The following is a 25769-nucleotide window of genomic DNA, read 5'->3' on the forward strand; positions in this document are numbered from 1 at the left end:
CATAGATTCATTGCTTACAAAAACTCTTAATGCTAATCCAATACCCTCTTTTTTCAGATTAGGAAACTGAGGGTCAGAGAGGTAAACTGCCTTTCCCAACTACTCAAGGTCCAATTCAACTGCTGAGATATATCCTGAATTCTCCAACTTTCAATAATATCCCTCTTTGCTGAACTTCTACAGCACTTTTAATTTCTACTACACACAAAGGATTCTAGAAAAATGGCAGACACACGGAGGGTTCTGAGAAAATGGTGGAGATGGTCAGAAAACTTTCCACTCTTCAAATTTTCTTCACAAGAAAAGACAGAACATTGCATCAGAGCACTATTTGTTCCCTTAAAACAAACTACAGCTGCAAGACCATTTGCAGGGAAGTGTGACTGTCTATGTATATCTAGCTATGGCTTAGGAGTGGAGATGATGAAGCCATGGTTGAGCCCCAAGATAGAAAATAACAATAAGAAGGTTTTTGAGATTTGGGGCATCATTGTCCATACCTCAGATTACAATGTGATTACACTAATAGCTGCTAAAAATGAACAAGCAAAGAATAAAGAACACAACCACAATAGATAGTTACTATGAGAACAGAAAAGAACTGGGTTCATTTTCAGAGGAAGATAAAAGAGCTAAAAAAAAAAAAAAAAAAAAGAGTCATTCCTTTATCAATGAGAAATCTCAAATGGTCCCAAGCACAAAGAGAGTTCTTGGAAGAATTTTAAAAGGATTTTATATAGTCCTAAATAAGAGAGACTGAGGGAAAAAATTAGGAAAAAAAAAATACAAGAAAATCAAGAAAAGTATGAAAAGAAAGTCAATCAGCGATATTATTCAACATTGTTTTAGACCACTTGAAATACCTGAGTAGATAGATACCTACCAGAACAGACATGGAAACTGTATAACAAACAAAAAACACTTTTTATACAAATACACTCAGATCTAAATAACTCAAACAATGTTTATGGTATGTAAAGGCAATGTAATTTTTTAAATGACAATTTTACCTAATTGATCTATTTGTTCAATATCATCACAATTAAATTACATAAAAATTATTTTACTGAGTTATAAATAAATAATAACAAAGTTCATTTGGAAGAGCAAAAGGTCAGCAACTTCAAAGAAACCAGGGAAAAAGAAATAAAGGGAACAGATTCAGCAGTATCAGACCTTAAAACTACATTTTAAGGGAAAGCACTCTTGAAATGTACAAAAGGATAATTTTGATTATTTTAAATTAAAATCTTCTTGTATAAATAAAACCAAGAATAGAAATTAATTCTATTAGGGGATTTAGGGGAAATTAGGGGAAAACTTTCATAGACAGTTTCTCAGAGAGGATGTCACTGGGTTGGACTACTGCTGTGGTGTTAAGATACTATCCACCTTCAAACAAACAAATTATAAGAGAAAATAAGTATAGTACAATCTTACATATATATGTGTAGAGATAACTATGTATATGTATATATCTATACATAATTGTAGCTTTTTTTTTTTTAGAGTGGGTATGGGAGAGGAAAAAATAAAAACGTATACAGTAGAGAACAAATGAAAACCAAAACCTGGGCAGGTTTAAAAACAAATATGTAGTATTCTATTTTCTTAAAATGGAAATGTATTGGTTATTTTTATTATAGCTTTTTATTGACAAAACATATGCATGAGTAATTTTTAAACATTGACCCTTGCAAAACCTTCTGTTCCAACTTTTCCTCTCCTTTCCTTCCCCCCTCCCCTACATGGCAGGTAGTCCCATAGATATTAAATATGTTAAAGTATATGTCAAATACAATATATGCATACATATTTATACATTTGTCTTGCTACACAAGAAAAATCAGATATAGAAAGAAGGTAAAAATAACCTGGTAAGAAAAACAAAAATGCAAGCAAACAATAACAGAAAGAATATAAATGCTATGTTGTGGTGCACACTCATTTCACAGTGTTCTTTCGCTGGGTATAGCTGGTTCTGTTCATTACTGATCAATTGGAACTGATTTGGATCCTCTTATTGTTGAAGATAGCCATTTCCATCAGAACTGATTATAATCAACATATAATCAATTATAGAATAGATTACAAATAAATTAGAAGAACATAGGACAGTTTACCTCTCAGATCTGTGGAGGAGGAAGGAATTTATGACCAAAGAAGGACTAGAGATCATTATTGATCAAAAAATTGAAAATTTTGATTATATCACGTTAAAAAGTTTTTATACAAACAAAACAAATGCAGACAAGATTAGAAGGGAAGCAACAAATTGGGAAAACATTTTTAGTCAAAGGTTCTGATAAAGGCCTCATTTCCAAAATATATAGAGAATTGACCCTAATTTATAAGAAATCAAGCCATTCTCCAATTGATAAATGGTCAAAGGATATGAACAGACAATTTTCAGATGAAGAAATGGAAACTATTTCTAGCCACATGAAAAGATGCTCCAAATCATTATTGATCAGAGAAATGCAAATTAAGACAACTCTGACATACTACTACATACCTCTCAGACTGGCTAAGATGACAGGAAAAGATAATGATGAATGTTGGAGGGGAAGTGGGAAAATTGGGACACTGATACATTGTTGGTAGAATTGTGAATGCATCCAACCATTCTGGAGAGCAATTTGGAAGTATGCTCAAAAAGTTGTCAAACTGTGCATACCCTTTGATACAGAAGTGTTACTATTAGGCTTATATCCCAAAGAGATCTTAAAGGAGGGAAAGGGACCCACATGTGCAAAAATGTTTGAGCCCTTTTTGTAGTGGGTAGAAACTGGAAATTGAATGGATGTCAATCAATTGGAGAATGGCTGAATAAATTGTGGTGTATGAATGTTATGGATTATTATTGTTCTGTAAGAAACGACCAGCAGGATGAATACAGAGAGGCTTGCAGAGACTTACATGAACTGATGCTGAGTGAAATGAGCGGAACCAGGAGATTATACACTTCAACAACAATACTCTGATGGATGTGGCTCTCTTCAACAATGAGATGAACCAAATCAATTCCAACTGTTCAATAATGAAGAGAACCAGTTACACCCAGCGAAAGAACACTGGGAACCAAGTGTGGACCACAACATAGCATTTCCACTCCTTCTGTTTTTGTCCGCTTGCATTTTTGTTTTCCTTCTCAGGTTATTTTTACCGATTTTTCTTGTGAGCAAGATAACTTTATAAATAGTATACACATATTGTATTTAATATATACTTTAACATATTTAACATGTATTGGTCCACCTGTCATCTAGGGGAGAGGGTGAGGGGAAGGAAGGGAAAAGTTAGAACACAAGGTTTTACAAGGGTCAATGCTGAAAAATTACCCATGCATATGTCTTGTAAATAAAAAACTATAATTAAAAAAAAGAATTGATCCTCATATAGTATTGTTGTTGAAGTATATAATGATTTTATATTTAGTATAGTATATTTAGCATTTAATTCATATTCACTCTCAGCAGCAAATGAGGACTCACTGCCACCAAGAGGCAAAAAAAACTAGGACTCCTGAAGCAGTGGTACTTGCACCCTCCAATCTTGCACCAAGACTAGTGCTCTCAGCTCTCACCTGGGGATATATCTTCTATGAAGGAGAAGTTGGCCACCTCCACTACTGCCAATCAACTGTCACGCATATATAGGCAAATGAGCAATTCTAACAAAAAGCAGCCTGGTTTTCCGGAGGAGAGATGAGAGCACAAGTCAAACCATTTCCACAAGTGTGACTACTACCTTCCTTGAGACTATCATGGAGAGAGCCCAAGATTCTGAACCCAAAACTACTTTCAGTCACCACAGCCATCATTGAGGGGAGAAATCATTATGGAGAGGGGCCCTACCTTCCTCATCGTCACCTATAAAAACTGCTAAGTGCTGCCAATGTTACAGATAGGCACAAGAGCACTGGAAGTGGGAACCACTATTTCTGCATCCAACCTAGACCTCTGGGGAAGTCTCTCCTGTGAAAAAAGAAGCTAGTCAAGAGACCAGACATCACCACAAACCACTGACAACTACCATACAGAGGGCAAGCAATCCAGCCTTGCTGAATAAGAAAGGCATCCAGAAAGGCAAGAGGCAGCATGTGTCAGGCAAGTCAGACAATCACTACCACTTTAACCTCCATCTCTCCAAAGACTCTCACAGGGACAACCTAGTACTCTTAAGACCAAAAGTCTTAGAAATGGTAAAACTTCTAGCATCAGTCTTCAAACATCATCTTAGGAACCAATGGAGATGCAGCTTGGCAACTGCTCCTGTATAGACAAAGCTCCTGAAGACACAAGAAAGTTCCTGCCACTGAGAACTTTCAAGGTAGATTCACGTGGTTTAACACTGTTAAGTGACGTGATTTTATCAATGGAAATGACCTTAAAGTCATTTAAAGAAGAATCTGGTTGCAACTGTGCCGTAAGGACAATGGACTTTTCCACCTTGCTTGCAGCTGAAACTTTCAACATGTATTGTCTCCCCCATAGAATTAGAGTCCCTTGAAAGCAAAGAGTCTTACTTTTCTATTTGTATATGTAGCACTTAACACAGTGCTTTGCACACAGTAAGAACTAATAGATGACTTATTCATTCATTCATTTTTCTCATGTTCGCCACTAACTGGTTCTGCTATTTTCAGTTGGTCTCCCTAACCAGATTGTATATATTAGTATTCTCTTTACTACTAGATTGTGAATATATATAACAGGTTTCTAATAAATGCTTGAATGAATGATAAATGAACAGTAATCTTAAACTTGTAAGCTGAAATCTAAAAAATTTTAAGGTATCTTTATCTTTTTTCTTTTTAAGAGTTAACTTTTTAAGCTATACAGGTACATTAACTTTTTAAAAATATATCTCCATATTTATTACATTGTACAAAACCAAAAGGTGGGAAAAAACATGAAAAAGGAAAAAAAAAAATGACAATACTACATTTCGATCCACATTCATTCTCCATAGTTCTCTTTCTGGCTACTGATAGCATTTTCCATCCCTTGTCTATTGGAATTGTCTTGGATCACTGCATTGCTGAGAAGAGCCAAGTGCATTACAATTGACCATCACATAATCTTGTTACTGTGTACAATGTTTTTCAGGTTCTGCTTACTTCACTCAGTATCTGTTTAAATAAAATTTCCAGGCTTTTCTGAAATCAGTCTGCTCACAGTTTTTTATAGGACAGTAACATTTCATTATTTTTATATACAATAACTTATTCAGCCATTCCCCAACTGATAGGCATCCACTCTAAATATCTCCTTAAGGTATTGTAGAGAATCAGAACTCTGGAAAAGCATACTTGAAACAAAGTATTAACTCAGAGCAATTGATAAGACAATGGTGATCTAATTTAGCACAGTGATTAATACTTCTCTAGTTCAGTACATATACTTAGTACTTAATATAGTTCTACAAGATTGACACCTATGATAATGTATATAATAGAGTATATAAGAGCCAACAAGGACTCAGAGAGGCATTTCATTTTCATCAGCCTCATGGTGGCTACCCTGTCCTCCTGCTTCCCTCACTGAGACCAAGGCCTGTCTGAAGGGCCTCCAGAAAGCTAGCCCAGGTCCCAAGCAAGGAGACAAACTGTGAAGGAAACAATAAAGATTTTTGAACTTTCTCACCTGGTTATTCTCGTGGTGATTACTCAGCTGAAACGAAGGCTAGTCCAAAGACCTCTAGAAAGCTAACCAGAACATTACAAGGCATAATTAAAACAATTTGAAAAACAACAGTATTCCAAAAGAGCTATAAAGTACTAGGACAGAGAGAGTACTGGAAATATCTTTTAGGAGTTACAACTTTCATTCTTTGTTTAAGAATAAAAGGCAAATACTTTGTAGATTAGCAATAAAACATGGAGGTATTTTCCCCCCCATTACCTGAAAATAGACCACTAACCTTCTTTAGATGTTTTAATGAATTTTCAGAAGAAAAAAGGGTTATTATAAATCAATAGTCAAAAGTTACAAAAATTATGCTCATCTTATTGATCAATTCTGGTACTCTATGAATAATTTTCAGGGAAGGAAACCTTTACTTAATTCCCTTGTATATGCTTCTATTATATTATGTATTGCTTGAGGAAGGTGCTTTGTAAAAACTTTTAAAAAATACTAAATGAGTACAAGCTATTATTACAGCTTTTAAATCTTAGTCACAGGGAAGGATAGTCTACTCCTGCTGAGATAGTTCCTTAGGTCAGTTTTTGATTTTTAGTTAATGGATTCAGTTTAGCAAAGCTATGTGTTTTTAGTCTTTCTGGCATATACTTCCAACCCTTAGATCAGGGTACAGAAGTCTCTACACAATTTTGCTATCCTTGTGCCACTCCTTAAACCCAAATCCCTTTGAACTCCTCTGGTTTCAAGGAAGGGAAATCCTTATATTCTCTCTCCTCCCTTGACAAATACCCTTTTCTCTCTACAAAGAGGTTGGAAATAATTGTCTTCCTCACCCCCTCTTATTACCATTCTGCCACCTTTTTGAGAAATCAAGTTTACCTTAGAAAATACCATTAGATTTTAAATTATCCTCTTCGATCTAACCTGTTTGAAGCAATTCTTTTAGCTACTTATAATGGCTAGACTGCCTTTATCAGTGAGGTTGGCATTTTCATCCCTCTTTCTCTAGAGATAACATGGCCAAATAACCTATACTGTCATGTTGTTTTTTCCCTGAGTTTGACTCATTTATATAGCCCCTAGTACTAATCTTCCTCTTAAACTGCCCTCATCCTATTCAAATGCTAGGTCTAGTTGTAGTCTTCCCACCAAATTTTTGTTTCCAATTCTCCCTGGTTGAATGGTGATATCTCTACAGGCTATTTGGTAAAGTACAACTAATTTTTATAATACATGGTAGCAGATAAAGATAGAGATAGAAGATAAAGACAGATACCACCATATACAACAATACCACATGTAACACTCTCTTCTTGAAAGATAACCATTAAGATTTTTAATTTCAAAAAATTAAGTCCACACATGGAACCCATAGATTAATATAGCTTATTATCACATCAACTGAAAATGCCATATTCATAGATATACCCTCTTTGGCTGTTACTACAATTTTTCTTCAGGAGGCTGATTAGCCTGTTGGCAATTACCTATGAGAGATATAGCCAGGAAGGTCCCAAATGCTTTTTCTTTGGTTCTCAGTTCTTTCACTATCCATCAGAAATTTGAGTAATGTTAAATGCCATCTATTTGGTTTCATCTATACTGACATGATATATAAACTTGTCCATTTATCACTGAACTTTCCTCCTAAATGTTTAAGTACTACTTCAAATAGAAAGAAAACAAGACTACTAATACATTTTCACTTTATCACACATTTTCACTCTAGCTACATCATCACAGACCTTTCAAGTCAGCAAGAGATCATGAAGTCATTTTTGACATCATTGTACTTTACTCCATCAGAACAGTAAAAATTTGAATATATACCCCCAGTAAAGCCATTGTCTTTTGATTATAAACTACTTAAGGGTAGGTATTAACTGGTTTAAAAAAAAAAAAACCCAGTATTGAGTAAGGAAGAGATTTAAGTTGAATGATGCTGGTAATATCCAATACTATCTTCATGTTTATATGCCCCAATCCTATTTCTTTCTCCTCACATTTATTGAGATGATAATATATTGGAAAAAAATAATGGGTTTGAAGCAAGGAGACCGGGGTTCAAGTCCTTGCTCTGCTATAAAAGAGAAGTGATTTTGGGCAAGTTACTTAATCTTTCTAATGTTCAGTTTCTTCATGTAAAATGAGAATAGCACTGAGGCTGAAGTCAACACTTCAGTTTAATGCTTGTTTGGGGGCTACCTTCACTTCACTTTGATGGGGTTCTAGTAGCAGTCAAGAGAGTTGTGGAAATCCCCTTTTGATTGGAGGCACATGTCCTTCGTGAAAAAATTCACAAACCTGAAATATTAAGTGGCAAAAATGGAAATTTATTATTTGATGAGGTCAGCTTTGCCAGGAGACTGACTTCCTACTGGCAAAGTCCTATTAGGGAAATGGGGGCTGGCACTAAGAGAATCTCTTCACAGCAGGCAGGGTCCTGGCAATATGCCAAAGAGACAAAGCATGCTACTTTGGACATTCTGCAAAAAAATGAGAGAGCAGAAATCTATTTTATGAGCAGATCTTGGAGGGGGGGGGGGGGTAAGAAGTAGAGGGGGTGAAGGGGAGTGGTTGGGGGCAGTTTGAACTGATCAGATCAGGCTCTCCCAATTGATATTACTCTGAAGGGTTTTTCAGCCTGAATTTGAATGGAGATCCAGCTATCAAGATGGGGGTGATTTCACCTTAGAAATGGCCCAGCCTGAGAAACACAGTCCTAGACTCTCTGGAGTCTGGGAGGCCAGGAATCAAAGACGACAGAATTTCAGTGTTAATTTTACAGATCAAAAAGGGAACACAGTTTCACATCCTCCTTACCCCAGCCACCCCAGTCAATTTTGTTGGGCCTCCATTTCTCATTTATAGAATAAAGGGCTGGATTATGAAGGACTCAATCTGAAATCTGTGAACTCTAAAAAACTGTGACTATATATAATGTAATTAGGTAATACATATATTTGTGCACACACACAAAATTGTAAGAAGAGCTACATTGGTTTTACTAGTCTGTCAAAGGGGTCTATGACAAAAAAAATGAGAACTTCTACGCTACATAATCTCTATCTTGAAGGGAAGTAAGAGTTTTCAAGGATGGAAGTATGAAAGAAGGGCACTGCAAGTAAGCAGGAAAACCTGGTTGGTAAAGGCACAAGATTAGAGATGAAATGTCATATGGGGAACATTAAGTCAATTTTACTAGGATGTGGAGTGCATTCAAAGATATAATGCATAATCAGTCTGGAAAGATAAACTACATATATTTAAAGTATTTTAAATGTCAAAAAAAAAGAGTGTGTATTTTATCTTAGAAGCAATGTGAAACCAATAAAGTTTTCTAAGCAGGAGTGACATGATTATACCTTAGGTTAGGTTTTAGGAATATCAATTTGGCAGCTGGGTGGAGAATGGAATGGGGAAGTAGGGAGCATAAAGTCTATTAAGTCTATTAGGTGGTTACTGCCAATGGGAAGAGGACCAGCTGAATTACAAGGCTTGTGGTATGAGGCAGCAGATGCAAGGAATGCTGGGGAGAAACTTTCAATAAGATTTGGCAAATGATTGTATATGTGAAGACTGAGGAGTTACTCCACTTTGCACCTGCTGCTTTGCTTAGTTTCCACTTCAAGACAAAGAAGCATCTCCTAGGAGAGACTCCACTTTTAAACTCATCACCATGCTGCTAACTCAAGCCATGACTGACACCAACTCCCTCAGCCTCTTTTCTCCTCCCACAAGAGAACTAAGAGGGTAGTCACTATCTTCTCCCAATGATTTCCTTTATAGAAGACAGAAAGTGAACTCCTAAATCACTCCACTTTACATCTGCCGCTCTGCTTACTTTCAGCTTCGGGAACAAGATAGGACAGGACACCAGGGCTTTCTCCACCTCCGCCCCCACCCCCTCCTTCCTGCCTCCTTTTCAATGTCATTTCCTAGAATTAGATGACAAACTCCTAGAGAGCAAGAACTGTCTTTTTTTTTTACTCATTGTATTCCCAGCAATTAGCACAATGCCTGACATACAGGAGCTTCATAAACATTTATAGGATTAGATGAAAAAGTATGACATCAGAATTGTAAATGTGGGAAATTAGAAGAATGTGATACTCAAAAATAGTAAGTTAGAAAAAGGGGAGGTAGACTTAGGAGTAAAGATAATGCATTTTGGTTGGGTAGTTGAGTTTGTGAAGCCTAAAGGACAACAAGGTGGAAATGTCTGGCAGGTAGATATTGGCTTGGAATGAAGGAGAAAGATGAGGACTTTGGGGAGTCATTTACATAGAGATGATAGTTTAACTCAAGAGGGCAGATAAGATCACCAATAGCATGCAGAGAGAGAAGAGGACACAGAATGGAGTCCAAGAGCTCCATCTTAACTCATACATAAAGAGTGGGACATCAGAGTGGCAGAAGAACTAGGAGAGAGCCTTAACAAAGTCAGAAAAGAGAAGGGTGAAATATTGAAAGTATTTGTTGGATTTGTCAATAAATAATAGGACCTTAAAAAAGAAGAGTTTTCAGTTCAAGGTGGAGACTGAAAAACAGATGGCAGAAGTGAATGTGAAGAAAAGTGACTTAAGGACATGAGAATGAATTAAGTGAATTTAAAAAGACATACATTAAACTTTTACAATATACCAATATTATATTATGTGAAGTCCTATAGATACAAATAAAAACAAAAACAGTTCCTGCTCTCAAAGAACACATATCCTGAAGAGATATTTGGTTCTAAAAGTTAAAGAAATGCTAAGTGAGATCACAAGGGAGCACAATGATATGCCTCTTTCAGAAACAAAAGCAGAGCTCTAGTTCCTGATTCTTGGGTCTCTAACATTAAATTCAGGACAAAAGTTAGTAAAGAAAAGGAGTTAGGGTAAGAAAGGAGAGGCTTTCTATCTATATATATGGATTCCAAGCATTACAACTCTCACAGACTATAGCAATGTTTTTCTAACATGTCTTCCAGTTTTTTCTCTATGATACTATTCTTTACACTGTTTATGCACAAGTCTGGTAGTTCTGTTTGAAACCCTTCAAAGCCTCTGTGAATGTCTTCAAGTTCTCACATCTCTTCATCTCTTTCTTTAAGACCAATTTCTAGTGTACAATTCAAGTTTATGGATCAATCACCTTAAATGTGGCATTACATTATCAAAGTGCTAACCTCTTTAAGGAGACAGGAGGGATTCAGATCTTTTCATACCTAGAATATCTATTATCTACCTACATATAGTTTTACAGTTATACCTAAGATAGTTAAAATGTATGTGTGTAACTTATAATTTTAAAAAGTTTCATGAAAGAAGCCTTTTATTGACCTATATTATCTACCTACTATATAACACTGAGTTGTAACATTTTGCACTTAAAATTTATTTTTTACTTAAATACTTGCTCAATAATGGAAGGAATTCTGCCATGTGTACTAAGACCAAAAAATATAAACTAATTTGCCATACTGTTATATCTCAAAGCCCAAGTAACAAAGGTTCTTGGTGACTATATCTATTATGAAATTGTTAAAAGCTGTGATGAAAGGAATACTGAAAGTCAAAAGACGTGGGATCATCTTGGTTTAGTCATTTACTATTTCCATGACCTTCCATTACTGATTCACCTTCTAGGCCCCAATCTCATTTGTAAAATGCTTCAGACATTATCTAAAATTCCATGATTTTATTTTATATTATTTACTTATTTATAAATAATATTATCTATTATATTTATATTATATATATAATATATAAATAATATTTATCTTTCTCTGTTAAGTGTTAAGTCTGTTTTAAAATTCATAACTCTTATCAAATGAGGCTCTTTCAAAACACTTCAAATAAATAACTTATTGCGCAGGAGTGCCGACCGGCATTGTACAAAAAATGCACTAGAAATGGAGTCACAAGACCTGCCCACAAATTCCAGAACTAACTTGGCTCTTTATCAAATACAATGGAAGTTATTCACCCTCTTCAGCTTTCTCATCTGTAAGAATTAGATGATCTCCCAGGTTCCTTCTGGCTCCAAATCCTTTGATATCCATTTTCAAGGGTTTTAATATCGGGCCAAACGGAATTGTCTAGGACCATGAGGGTCCTTGGGACTAGAATCTCGTTATTTTGTCTCTAACCACATAAAATCATTAAATTGTGTTATACAACTGAAATGAATCTGAGATCAAGAAGTACACCACTTTCATTCTACAGCCAGGAAAATTGAGGATCCAAATTAGGTCGCTCAAGGTCACAGAGACAAGCACCCACATCGACTGACTTAGAGTTAGGGGGATTTTTTCCTCCCTAACGTCATTTCATCTCGCTGGGTTTCAAGTCACGTTGCCAAGGATTTTAAAAATGTCACTAAAAATCCTCCCATACATGAAGGGCTGTGCTTCAAACTCTTGCTTTCGTGCCTTACATAAGAAATGTCTCCGTCCGACACGGCGGCCCCGGCAGCCCCCTCTGGAACGGTTTTCCCCCTCCATTTTCCCAAGTCTTCCGAATTCCACCGGGGGGAAAGGTCACGGGCAGACCGGCGCGTACACACGGAAACCAAGGCACGCGCAGACAAGAGGCGGCGGCTCCGGAGCCAGGAAGAAAAGACGAGAAGCTTGAAAGCGAGAGAGGGGGGAAAGGAGAAAACAGAAGAAAGGGGGTGGGGGCGTGTAGCACGGGACACACGCAACTGAGAAATCCTCGCTCAATTTGCCAGCCTTGCGCAAGGCTGGGCAGAGCAGGGCAGGGCAGAACGGAGCGTGAATAAGACTCATTAATAGGCAGAGCGCACACACTGCAGCAAAAGGTGGGGGGGAGGGGAGAAGAGAGGAGGGCGAAGCGGCGCTGCCGGCTGCCGGCTGCCGGCACGTACCAGGAGCGAGGCGACCAGGGAGGCCCTTTTATAGGCTGAGCCTGAAGCCTCGCGCTCCTCCGCCCCTCGCACCGCCTCCGGGCCACGCGCAGGAACTCCGAACATTACCTGAAGAGCTCCAGGCTTAGCGGTCCGCTCTCCTCCCGCTCCCCCCTCCCTTCCCGCGCGCGGCCGCTCGGAGCCGCCCTCGTCCCTTCCCCCTCCCCGACTTCCTCCCCTTCCCTGGCTTTTCTTACCTCCAGAAAATGGGCGGAGGCGCCGGGTGCCGTCTCCGCCTCCACTGCAGGATATGAAATGGCGGTCTGAAGGGGAAAAAAAAACAAACCAAAAAACCCGCGAAATGCCGCAGGCTTTGCCAATCCCGCGTAACCGCTGAAACAGACTCAAACAGCCGCCCTTCCCCCAACCGCTCCTGCCCCACGAGTGACAGAAAGGCGACCCCCTCCTTCACCATCCATGACATCGGCACTCCACCTCTCCTTCCCTCTCTTTTACCCCGCACCCAGGTGACGGTACCCACAGACCGAGTCATCGATTCCCCCGAGCCCCAACCCGGGCTGGACCCGGCGCGTGCCCTTCTTCCCCTCCCAAACCGCCGGATCGGGAGCGGGGGGAGAAACACGTTCTCTTTCTTTTTCCTCCCCCTCCCTCCCGCACGATCCTTCCCTTCCCTTCCCCTCCCAGTAACCCCCTCCGTAACCACACCTCCTCCCTCCTTCCTCTCTTTACACACACCCCCTCCTCCCCCCAGTGGTTGCGTCCGTGACATCATCATCATGGCAACAAGAGCGGCAGCCTGGGACGGAGAAGCCTGTGTGATTCCCGGCGGCGGCGGCAGCAGCAGTAGCAGCGGCAGCGACAGCGACGAAAGCGTAAGGGCTTCTCCGGCCGTGCCCCCCGCGCGGTGCTCCTGAGGAGGCGGCAGCAGCAGCGCTAACCCCAAGCCCCGGGCCCTGCTGCCGCCACCGACGCCGCCGCTCTTGCTCCTGCTCCTCCTAACTGTCTGGGAGGGGTGGGGAGACGAGAGAGGAGATAGGGGCCGGCAGGCGGGCGGGGAGGGGGCGCTGCTGCTGCTGCTGCTGCCGCTACTGCTGCTGCTGCTGCCGCCGCTGCTGCTGCGGGAACTGCTGCTGCTACTGCTGCTGCTACTGCTCTGTGTGGCTACTAGAAGGAGAGGTGGCGGCGGCGGCGGCAGCGGCGAACATGTTTTCAGTGCGGATAGTGACTGCCGATTACTACATGGCCAGCCCGCTGCAGGGGCTGGATATCTGCCAATCCCCCTTCACCCAGGCCCCTGTCAAGAAGGTGCCGGTAGTGCGAGTCTTCGGAGCGACCCCCGCAGGTAAGCGCGCGGGGCGAACAGCAGCGATCGCGGGGGAGGGGGCACCCACCCAGAGGGATACACGAGCACGCTCGCTGTGGCCGCCGCCGCCGCCGGTACCTTCCTTCCCTCGCCCTTCTTCCCTTCTCTCGGGCATGACAAGGGGTGAGCTGTGGGGGGCTGTCTGTCTGAGCGTGTGCAGCGCGTCGGGAGCGGGGGGAGGATACCCTTACCCCAGCTGGCGGGGAGAGCGAGGCTGGAGAAGCAGCCTCCCCGAGTGTTTACACTGCGCCTGGCTGCTGAGATCTGGAGGAGAGCCGCCGAACTCCCTGCCGCCCCCTCCTCCTCCTCCTCCTCCTTCCCGACTCCTTCCTCTTGTTTCTCAACATCCCCCTCCCCCTTTAAATGAAAGAACCGCCTTGCCCTGCTAGGATGGTCTTTGTGGAGCCTTCGTGGACCTGTTCGGGGGAAGTCCCCTCACCCACCCCCAGTGCGGATCACCTGGTGGGAAGCACCACCATGTCGTGCTTCTCGTCTACTGCCTCTGTCTGGAAATAGCTTTACAACAAGAGAGGAAGCGGTCATTTCTGTTGTCAAAATGTTACCACCATCACCACTGCCGTCGTGCTCCTTGATTCCTTCCTTTACCCACGAAGATGCAGTGGGCAATAAATTGAGGGAGGTGCCCGGAGCCACACAGCTTTCTCATTGAAATGACCATGTGGCTTTCCTGTTTGAGCTGTACGATTCCTTGAAGGGTTTGTTGCTTTGACATCTCGGGAGTCTGGGGACAAGACGGCAGCCCACAGGTGCAGTGCTTTGAGTGAGGTTTGCACCTTTGGAAGCAGGAAATATTTGTGTTTCTGAAGGAAAAATGTATCGATAATCTCTTAGGTTTAATTTGTTAGGAATCACAATTAAACAGTTGTGTAAACGTAGAAAATACCATGTGCTGTGTGGCAGGATTGCCTTTTAGACTGTACATCTTTGGAGAAAATTGCTGCTTTGAGTCAGTATTGCAGCAAATGAGGGAAAGGGAAATGGAGTGACCTTAGCTATGTTTTCAGAAGCTCCTGAGGTTCAGGATAATATGATTAGGATATTGGCCAAACTTGCAAGGTGCTTTTCACTTACTTCACTTTTTATTCTTACATGTTTTGAGTGGCCTACATGAAATAACAGTACTGCCTCCTCTCCTTCCCTACAAAAGGATGCCCTTACCTCTACTGTGCATTTTGTCCCATGGGATTTTGAATTGTATTTCCCACTTGATGCTCCTTGCCCTTTTCACCATTCATATTATTACTAGATTCCAGTTCTTGTAGACTACCAAAATAATACCATTTCCCTAAAGACTAAATTTTTTCCCAGGCATTTATCTTTTAGTGTGGATTTCCTTTGTTATAATTATCTATGTTCATAGGAGCATTTCATTAGTAGTCAATTGTTGGGTTGTTTTTTGTCGGTTTTAATAAGAGAGGGGGTGTTGACACGTTTTGGAGATAGCATTTCAATACTTAAGGTTTTATTTCAAGAGAACTACTTGAAACTTTGACTATATGGGGGGTGGGCAAATAAAGGCCTGGCAAAAATAGGTTTACTGTCCTTTTTAATCTAAAGGGATGCTGTCTTTGTTCTTAATTGGAATTTGTATTCTCTCATTTGTTCGCTCTTCAGGTGCAAAGAAAAGAGGAGGTTCTGAAGCTGACATAGCTTTGTATAGTCAGAAGTCAAATAATAAAATAGTTGCTAGGCCTTAGGTGTGATTTCTGCTTATAACTTTTACATTTTGTTACATTTTTTCCCTGCAGCTCATTTTAATTGCTCTCTCCCCATGTTATTGAAGACTCTTGAGTGAATTTTCATGCTCTGGTAGAATGACTCATAAAACAATTATGATTTTATAAGTATTTGTCCAAAAATGTATAGTCTGAGTTTGTCCAAAAATTGAATTGATAATTTCAGTGGATAAAAGAGCAAGTTATTTTAATATTAAAACTATTACTATAAAATTGTTATCTTATTTTTAAAGCATGAGAGGAATTTTTGCTTCAGTCTTTAAAGTCATTTTCTGTTGTATAGCTTTTTAACAACTCCAGATACTCTCCCCTTCCTTGACTTTTTTTAAACAGGAAATTAATTTGTAAAATTTATTTATTGTTTGTAGACTTGCACTTTTTAATGAGATGAATATTGGATTTGGAGTCATGACCATGTGTTCAGTGTTGGTATTACTACTTAATACTTGTATTATCTTCAGCAATCACATTTCCTCTGGGACTCAGTTTCCTTAACTGTGAAATGAGAGGTTTGGACAAAATTATCAGTTTTATTTTAGTTCTATGAATCTGTGAACATACTAATGACAAAGTTATCCTTAGGAAAAAAATTTTTAATGATTCTAGGATAAATCTTTTGATTTTGATTATGCAATGAAATATACTAAAACCTCAGTGTGTTCTGAATATTGATGACAGACTTAGTGAAATATTTTGGTTATATAATGTTTATTAATGTAAATAATTTAAATTACCATTAAATCAGCTTATACAATATGCCAGGAACAAGTGCAACATTTAAGAATTAACTCTTAATATGTTCTTAAAACCTTGTTTTGGGAGAATGAGATCTCCAGTGCCTTTTAACAGGATCACAGAACTACAATTGGAAGGGACCTCACAGGCCAAGTGATGAGGAAATTGAGGCTCAGGGAAGTTAAATGACTTATTTGCCCAAGATCATTCAAGGAATAAGTATCAAAAATCAGTATCAAAGTATCAAAGACTTGATTTTCAATCAAAGTTATTGATTTTCAGAGGAATAAATTGCCTTGATATCTTAAGGAGTGTTATTTCTGAATGAATATATTATGAATAAGTAAATTATGCCAGATTGTATTGTTTCTTGGAAATGATTTCTTTAAAAATCTAATTTATTATACTTTAAATTCATTTGACTTTTTTTTTTAATTTTTTTTTTCATTTGACTATTTAAATTTGTAGTGTGGATCACTCTAAAAATTAGGTAACCTAGATTAAAAAATGGACAACTCTTGTTACATTTCCTGAACTAATAAAGTTTAGGTAATATATAAACGTGGTTGCTCAAGTCCTAAAAGAATCATTTTTACTTTATTTGAACAAAGCATTATTTAAAAAGGCCCTACTCTGATTTTCTTTACAGTAAATTTTTTTCTCCTAAAAGCTTTATTTTGTTATCTCACCTGTGACATTTATTACTACCAACCACTTCTTTTTCTACATTAGTGAGAGTATTTATGGATAAATGCTTACAAGTGGAGCTAGTGTTTTTGTTTGTTTGTTTGTTTGTTTGTTTTAAATTTTTTAAATATAGAAGTGTTTGCTCTGGGACTTTAAATAATAAAAGGCATGGTAATGAAAAGGGACTTAAATTTAGATTTGAGGTCTTGGGTATCGGCCCTGATTAGTCTAAAAGCTAGATAGATGTGAGCTTCAGTTTTCGTATGTAAAATGAGGGAGTTGAACTAGGTAATTTCCCAGGTCCCTTCTAGCTCCAAAGCTCTTTGATATAAAATGGACTTGGAAAGCTATCTATTTTCCACATCCTGATCCTTTTCAGTTATTTGACTTAATTCAGGCCATGTGAAAACTGACTTAACACCAGGTTAAAAAGAACTGTCTCTTTTGAAAAGGCTTTGAACTTGAGATGCAAAGAAGAGCCAATAGGGGGTGTTCAGTTCACAAACTAAGGATCTTAATTAGTTACAGTAGGCCAAATTTGTAAGTAGAGGAAGAAACCCCTTTCTAGGAAAATCTTAGGCCCATTATCTTTCTTCATTCTATGAGAGAAAGTTTGTTGGTTGAAGTGAAAAGATTATTAGATATGGAGTCCAAATGACTTAGGTTCCAGGCCCAGCTCTGCTCCTTCTTAGAGTTCCTCTGAACTTCACCTCCCTGAGTTTAATTTTCCTCATCTGTAAACTGAAAATATTGGACTAGAAAAAAAATATCTTGATAGGTCCCTTTCCAGCGCTAGGGTCTTTGATCATTATCATATAATAATAAATATATTCTGTGAACCCTGTAAACCAGACTTCCTAGAGCTGATTCATTTCAATTCAGTAAACATAGAGTGCCTATTTTGTCCAAGACTCAAAGACAAAAACAAAACACTTTTTCCCCTTAGGGAATTTCCATTCTTACTTTCTGCTGGGAGATACAACCCATATACCATTAAATAAATGAAAAACAGCATAATTAATTTCAAGAGGGAGAGCATGTTAATTATGGGATAGGAGAGAAGAGCTGGTGTCAAATAAAGGTCTTCTATACAAGGTGACTAACATTTAAGTCACATTTTGAAGGAAACTACTAGCTCTGTAAAATGGAAGTGAGGAAGGTTTTCCAGGCTTGAGGAACAATTTATATAAGTTAGGGAGGTGAAAGATGAGTTATCATGCTTGGAAACAGCTAGAAGAATAATTTGACTATATTTGAGAGTGCATGAAAAGGGACTATATAAAATATAAAAGAAAGGGTAGATGGGAGTTAAGAGTGCAGTAGCTTTAAATGGCAGGTTGGAAATTTTGTATTTTATTCTAGGAAAAAATAGGGAGCCATTGAAGATTTTCATCTTGAAAGAAGAGATATGTGATTATGTGATCAGCTAGGTTTTATGAATAGTAGTTTGACAGGAATGTAAAAGATGGATTGGAATTGAGAGAAAATGAAAGTTGGGAAATCTTTTAGATTATGGTAGTAGTCTAGGACAAAGCTGAAGAAGGCTTACATTGGAGTAGGAAGAAGTCACAGTACCATGCTGGATGGATATACTACTAATTTATGTAATTGGAACAAATGTGAACACTGTGGTAGATAACAGAATTTACAAGACTTGGCAACATATTTGATATGGACATTGAGATACGGAGAAGAATAAAGGATAAATTTCAAAGTTGTAGTCAATTGTTGATAATCAAGAAGCTATGTCTACTAGATAGGTGTATATATATATATATATATATATATATATATATAAAATTTATCTTTATAGACATATTCTTTTTTTCATGTAGTCTAATAGATTGAGATATTTTACTCCAACTTGAATATTCAACATATGCCAAACCAGGCCCAGAGAAATTAAGTGATTTGTTTAAGCTCACACAGCTAGTGTCAGAATCAGAATTTAAAATAAATCAATGAACAATTATTTATTAAGTACCTACTATGTGTAGAAAGTCAGAAGTGAAATAATATGCTGAAATAAAGTGCTTTCTGTCTACACATACTTTTATAGAATATATAAAATAGAGATAAGATGATTTGGCAGGGGAAGTGGGGGGGATGGAGAATGATTGCCAGCAATTGGGTTGACAAGAAAATTAGACATGGAGGATAGCCTGGTCAAAGGGAAATGGACTATTAAGACAGGATGATTGGATTATGAAGGGGAATAATATGTAATAAATAATTTAAAAAATAAGGCCATGTTTGTAAATGACAAATAGAGGATGGATTGACATGGAGAGAAGCAGGGAGATGGTAGCTACATGAAAAGAGTTAGATTCAAAAGGTCTTGTGAAGTAGAGTTTTTAAGTGAATATGTAGAAAGAGTAAGGCGCTTAATATTGACACTGGAAGAATATTAATGCTTTCAATATTAATAGGGAAGTTTGGAAGCGGGGTGGATTTTTATTGACAAAAGATAATGAATTTTGTTTTGGAGATAGTGAGTTTGAGGTATGTATGAAACATCCAATACGTCGTCCACTTGAGTCACTAGTCCATTAATATTCTACTCGAGATCTACATACCCTTTCTGCTGTGCCCTCTGGAGTGTTGGCTCCATAATGAACAAACTTCCTTTCATTTTAAACTTCGTCTCTCATTCCTTTCATCTTCTAATACTCACTGATAACCACCTCCCTTCAGACAACAATGCATTTTTAACCACCCTTTCTAATATTGGCTACACAATTTCTCTCATACCTTCTGACTCATTGGTCCAGGTAGAAGAATAGGAATAATCAGGTTTTGCTTTCCATTGCCACTTCAAGACTCCCTTTACTGTCCTTACTCATAAACTTCAACTGTTGATGCTAAGTTTATCTTGCAATCCATGATCTGAAAGCTGTTATATGTTTAGACACATTGTGTTCTCCCTGCCTCCATCCTCCACCTCTCCCAGGTCATTCTTCTTTCTTCCATTGTGAATTTAATTCTTGGCTGGAAATCTCTCTGCCCCCATTCCTGCCATCATAATAGGGATCATCAGCTTATAGATTACTGTACTTGCTAATTCTTTAGTCTATTCAACTTTCATGGCCTTCTGCTGCACTGTACCTCAGCTAGATACTAGAATCATCTGTATTATCCTCTTTACTCTCCAAATTTCTGGCAACATTTCCCCCCAGAATCTCAGGTCACACCTTGCCAAATCAGAACCTTAGACTGTTCCCCTATTCCTATTTGTTTACTGCTGAGGGAAGCCACAAAAACTTGTTAAGTGTGCCCATTACAAATTTATGCTAGATAAACTGAACTTGACCCTTATAACATTAGACAGTACTTTTATTTCTCCTTAGTCATTTATATATCCCAGTCACCACAGTGGTTGTTTCAAACCTCTTTTCTTCTCAAATCTCTCCTTGCCCTCTTAGCTGAGGACTTAGCCTCATTCTTCATTGAAAAAATTGAGGCCATTTATCGAGTTTCCCTCTTCTTTTTTCTTCTCACATCACTCCAGCATCATATCCACTGTCTCCTACATTTCTGTCTCCTACCCTAACCAACTCTTCTAGCTGCACCCTTGATTCCAAATATCTTTTCCTAGCTCCAGCAGATTGCTTTCACCATAATCCTCACTCTCTAATCTTCAATGTTGATCTCCATTGGCTCCTTCTCTGATTCCTACAAATATTCCTATATTTCTGCCATCCTTACCTCTCACTAAACTCTGCCATTTCTGTTAGCTGTCATTCTTTCTCATCCTCCTCAAGCCAGACTCCTTGTAAAAGTTATTTGTAATGGAGCTCTATACTTCCTTTTCTCTTACTTTCTTCTAAACCCTGTGGAACCTGGCTTTTGATCTCATCATTCAATTGAAGCCGTTAGTGATCTCTGAATTTTCAGATCCGATGGCCTTTTCTTGCTCCTCATCCTTCTTGAAGTCCTTTGTCTTTCAACACCACTGAGCACCCTCTCCTCCTGAACACTATCCCATTGATTTTTGTGATTCAACTCTTTTTGAATTCTCTTATCTGTCTGGAAATTCTCAGTCTCCTCCTTTGGATCTTCCGTGTTACAACCATTATCTGTGTTGGCCTAGGTCCTTTATCTTTTCTCTCTACTCTCTCAATTGGTGAGTTGATCAGCTTCCATGGATTCAGTGATCATCTCCATATTTAAAATGCTAGACTTAGTGAGTTCTATTGCCTATTGAACATTTCAAACTGGGTGTCTGAGAGTCATCTCAAGTGCAACATTTCAAAAACATATTTATTCTCTTTCCCCTAAAACCCACAACCTTTCGTAAACTTCCTTATTATTGCCATTACCACCATTCTTAGTCATCTAGATTCACAACCTCAGTAGAATCCTAGAGTTTTCATTCTTGCTTACCTCATAAAGGTTTTTTTTTTTCCTATTTCCATGATATCTATCAGATATCATCTTTTCACCACCCTAGTTTAAGTCCTCTCAAATGAACTATTGCAATAGCCTTCTATTTGGTATGCTATTTCACTCACCCCAACTGCCAAAGGGATTTTTGTCAAAAGACAAATATGCTGATGTCCATATCATCTCTTCCTCAGTTGTTGTTATTGTTCTGCTTTCTTTGTTTTCAAAGAGGAACAATGACATCATGAAGTTATGTCTTGACTTACGTGTGAATTGCACTTAAATAGTTGCACAAAGTCATCAATCTCATTTTTTCTTCAGAATATCAAAGCCCAATGTCAAGGCAAAAGTCAGGATAACTGGCGCTGCTCTGGGATGCAGTGGATGCATCTTGGATGCTTTATCAAGCTTGAAGGGCTCCACAGCTCTTGCTTCAGCTGCCTCCATGGCCATTGGAACAAATTGTTCTTATCTACCCATCCTACTGGGGAATTCTTCACATGCTTGAGGTAAATATTCCCTCAATCTAAGGTTTGAGGTCCATGAATTATTCTCAACCTGGTTTAGCCTTTCTAATGAGAGGCTTTACTGGGAAATGGTCACTGCTCATATTACAGATTCTTGGAACCACAGTGAGAATTGAATAAAGGTAGATAAGCAATCCTGAAAAGGGCTCAACAGAGATGCTTGTCCTCCCATAAACCCCTCCTCAAAAATATTCTAGAGGTCACATGACTTATAGAATTAAATATAAACTTCCTTTTTAGCCTTCAGAGCTCTTTACAACCTGATCACTTCCAGTATTTCTAGTCTTGATGGATATTATTCCCCTCCATGAACTTATAGTCAGACCATACTGGACTGTTTGTTAGTTGATGGTTCAAGATCTTAGACTGGGAATGGATAAATAGAACTGAGTCACTAAACCTGTTGAAGCTGATGAGATCACCAGTTGAGTGAGTGCAAATAGAAAAGTAACTTCAAATCTACCCTTCTTTCCAATGTACCATATATAGAGATACATACATGATAGCTTTTTAAAATAAAGTCCTTTAATCTAGAATAGTTTATTTGAAATAAAAGTTAATAGTTATGTATTCAGTTTGAATGGGAGAAGATGAGAGGGAAATATTTCAGTCAGTAGTCGAATAAATTTTATGAAATACTTGTCTTAGGGGGAAGTAAAAAACCATTATATTTATGACTATAAAAATCCCTTATAATTAAAAAACATTTTGATTACCTTTTTAGTTGAATCATTTTAAAGAATTTTTAAAAATATTTTATTGAGCATTTGATGTAATTGAACAAAACTTTGAAGAGCATTGCAAATATTTAGTGATCACACAAATAAAATAGTTTGTTCAAATATTTGCAATTTTCATTAGCAGATTTTAGCTTTTGGCATTAAGTATGAGCACAATTTTAATAAAACTGGAGTCAGTAAAAGAGTTAATGACACACTTTGTAATCAGTGTGACTATATATTGTTACTGTGGGATTCATAGTTATAATGAGACTTAAGTTTTTCACTCATCTAGACATTCTCAATTTCTTTTTGAGTAGCAAGTACAAGATATACTATAAGTGATTTTTGAACCTGAATAAGTACAAAGTTGAGGAAGAATAGCTTTTTGTACACATAGTTCAGAGATTCAACAAAAAGGGATATGGAGTTGATAACATAAGATGAATATCTTTCCAAAAGATTGAAAAAGAATTTGGATATGATTCAATTAAAAATAAACAAGTATTGAGCATTATAAGAATTAATCACTTGCTTAGTATGAGGGTTTGTGCTTAGTATGAGGGGATTTTGGCTATTTGTAGCAAAAAGAATTAAATGAATCCCACTTGCATTGAGCTTACATTCTAATGTGACAGACAAGTACAAATTATATTTTATGCATTTATGTATGTGTATTATATATGCACACACATATAAGCATAAATATGAAGTTTTCATGTGCACAAAAAATTAAATTCAAGGTGTTGTGGAAGGAAAGGTACTAGCGGTTGAGATCAGGAAAGATTTAATGTGGAGAATAGTGTCTAGGCCACATCTTAAAGGAGGAGAAGGACTCTATCACATACAGATAGAAAGTGCATCCCAGACATGAGATAGGACAAGTGCAAAGACATGATAAAGGGAAGTAAAATGTCCTAGTTGGCATGCAGGAGAAAGTAATATGCAGGGAAGATGGAGAAATAAATTGGGATTAGATTGTATAAGTCTTTAAAAGCTAAACAGAAGGGTTTCTGTTTTATTTTAGAAGCAACAAGAAACCATTGGAGTTGGTTGAATTCGGAAGTTACATAGTTATATCTGTGTGTAAAGAAAATTATTTTGGCAGCATTGTATAGAATAGAGAGACTTGAGGAGGGAAACCAATTAAAAAATTACTGTGATTTGAGTGAGAGGTGATGAGGGTTTGAACTGAGAGGATTGTCTTTGTGATTGGAGGCATGTAAAAGATGCTGTGAAGGCAAAAACAGCAAAATTTGGCACCTGATGTTATTTTGGGGGTGAGGAGAGAGTAAGGAATGCAGGCTAATATTGAAATTTTTGAACCTCAGCCACTAGAAGGATATCTTCAACAGAAATAGAAAAGTGGCAGTGACTCAATCATAACAAATTGTAGTGCTGTAGGTATAACACAATTTGTAATTGTAATGGTTCACATATTGCTATGCTCTGATATTATTTTTAATTACCAGTGCATACCCAATAATGTTGAAACAAGAAAAGAAGAGGGGAAAATTTTTAGTTTAGAGTAAGAATTGGAATTTTTCTGAATGCCCTCAACCACTATTATCAAATAACTAAATAACTTTGGAAATAAACTTTTGCGGCAGACTTAATAACACTTTTTTTTTTTTTAAACAAGTCCAACTTAAAATTATAAGACAGAAAAGCATATTTTAGTGAAACTTAAAACTATGATGAGTAAATTCAATCACAAATAATGTTACTTGAATCATAAGTAATTCAAACTATTTTATGTACTCTTTTGCTGTCAGTGTTGAAATAGGAAGCAAGTTCTACATTCCCACAGATTTGCAATGTAAATGTTTATGAACTCAAACTATAGTTATAGCAGTATTTTGGGGAACTCATTGCAAAAGTAAAATTTTCATATTTTGAAATCAGTTTAACTGTGCAATTAAGGAGCATCTACCTAATTTTCAACTGGAAGTGATTACCCTACAGTGTAATGACATGCTTGGAGACAAACATCAAGAGAAGAATCCAAAGGAATTCTAGAAAAGTTTTTTAAGTAATGCATATGTTCAATTAAATCATATGTTCTTGGATTATTATCAGTATTTGGCAGTACCTATCTCTATGAAAAAACATTTTCAGAGATGATATTTGTAAAATTTACTTGCAGACAGATTAACTGATAAATATTGGCTGTCACTTTTGGTGATAGGTATCACTAACTTTATTCCTTCCAAAAGAATTCCACTCTTTTCACTGGTGTATTGCACAAAATTATACTGTACTACTATTACTACTACTATAGTAGTATTTTCAATATATACTGTATTTTCAAATATATCAATTAAAATTTTTGTAAAAATTTATTTCCTTTCTTTTTAAATATGTAATGCCCTTTTTTTAATCTAGTAAATTCAATTCTTGATCTTTATTTTATATTTGAGTGTCTCTCTTTTCCTGACTTCTCTGCTTTACTCTCCTGTTATTTAATTTATCCCCTATTCAAGAATCCCTCTTACTCTCTCCCCACATCCTTTCCCCTTGCCTTTGTGGTGTTCTTTTTCCAAAACACATCCAGGTGATAAAAGAATTCAGATCTTTTATTGTATCCTTCAATATAGCCCGGTTAGCTCAGAGGCCTATCTCTCAGCTTGGTTCCAAGAGATCTTGCAGCTTTGTCCTTGGCTTTTGCCTCTGCTTTCTTCAGCCTCCAGCCAGCACCAAGGTAGAAGATGGGCTTGTAGGCTTTCTTGCAGAGTGCTCCTCTCCGACTCCTGGGAATGTTACCAAGTAACTCTTTCGAGTGACTTACTGGAGCTGTATTTATGCTACTTCTCCGATAGTGGGATTGTGGGATATCTCCCAGCATGCTCTCTGGCCCTAAGGGAGGTGTGAATTCAGATATCTCTTTCTAAACCCTGAATTCTCCCAAACGTGTGAACTCCATTGAGTACTTAGATACTTATGAGCTCTCTAAAGGTGTGAACACAAGCATTGTTTTCCATCAGTTTGTACTTAGTCCCTTGTTTCAAGTTCTGGCCCAAAATATCTCCTTCTAAGATCAAATCAATCATATTGAACCATGCCAAATTAGATAATTA

General features: G+C 37.8%; 1 protein-coding gene and 1 pseudogene across 3 annotated transcripts in view; one reads left to right on the forward strand and one right to left on the reverse strand.

The window, feature by feature from the left end:
* Nucleotides 1-13726, reverse strand: part of LOC105750471 — a 158350-nt pseudogene extending 144624 nt beyond the window's left edge.
* Nucleotides 13326-25769, forward strand: part of REV3L (REV3 like, DNA directed polymerase zeta catalytic subunit) — a 228447-nt gene continuing 216003 nt past the window's right edge. For 2 of the 3 annotated variants that reach the window (XM_031964400.1, XM_031964401.1), the window contains exon 1: nt 13521-13863. In XM_031964400.1, coding sequence (XP_031820260.1) covers nt 13725-13863 — 139 coding nt within the window. In that variant the 5' untranslated portion in view covers nt 13521-13724. Of the gene's footprint in view, nt 13394-13520; nt 13864-25769 lie in introns of those variants that run through there. The other variant, XM_031964403.1, reaches the window with a different exon arrangement.

The sequence above is a fragment of the Sarcophilus harrisii genome, chromosome 4 (assembly GCF_902635505.1).
Source record: "Sarcophilus harrisii chromosome 4, mSarHar1.11, whole genome shotgun sequence".
Lineage (NCBI taxonomy): Eukaryota > Metazoa > Chordata > Mammalia > Dasyuromorphia > Dasyuridae > Sarcophilus > Sarcophilus harrisii.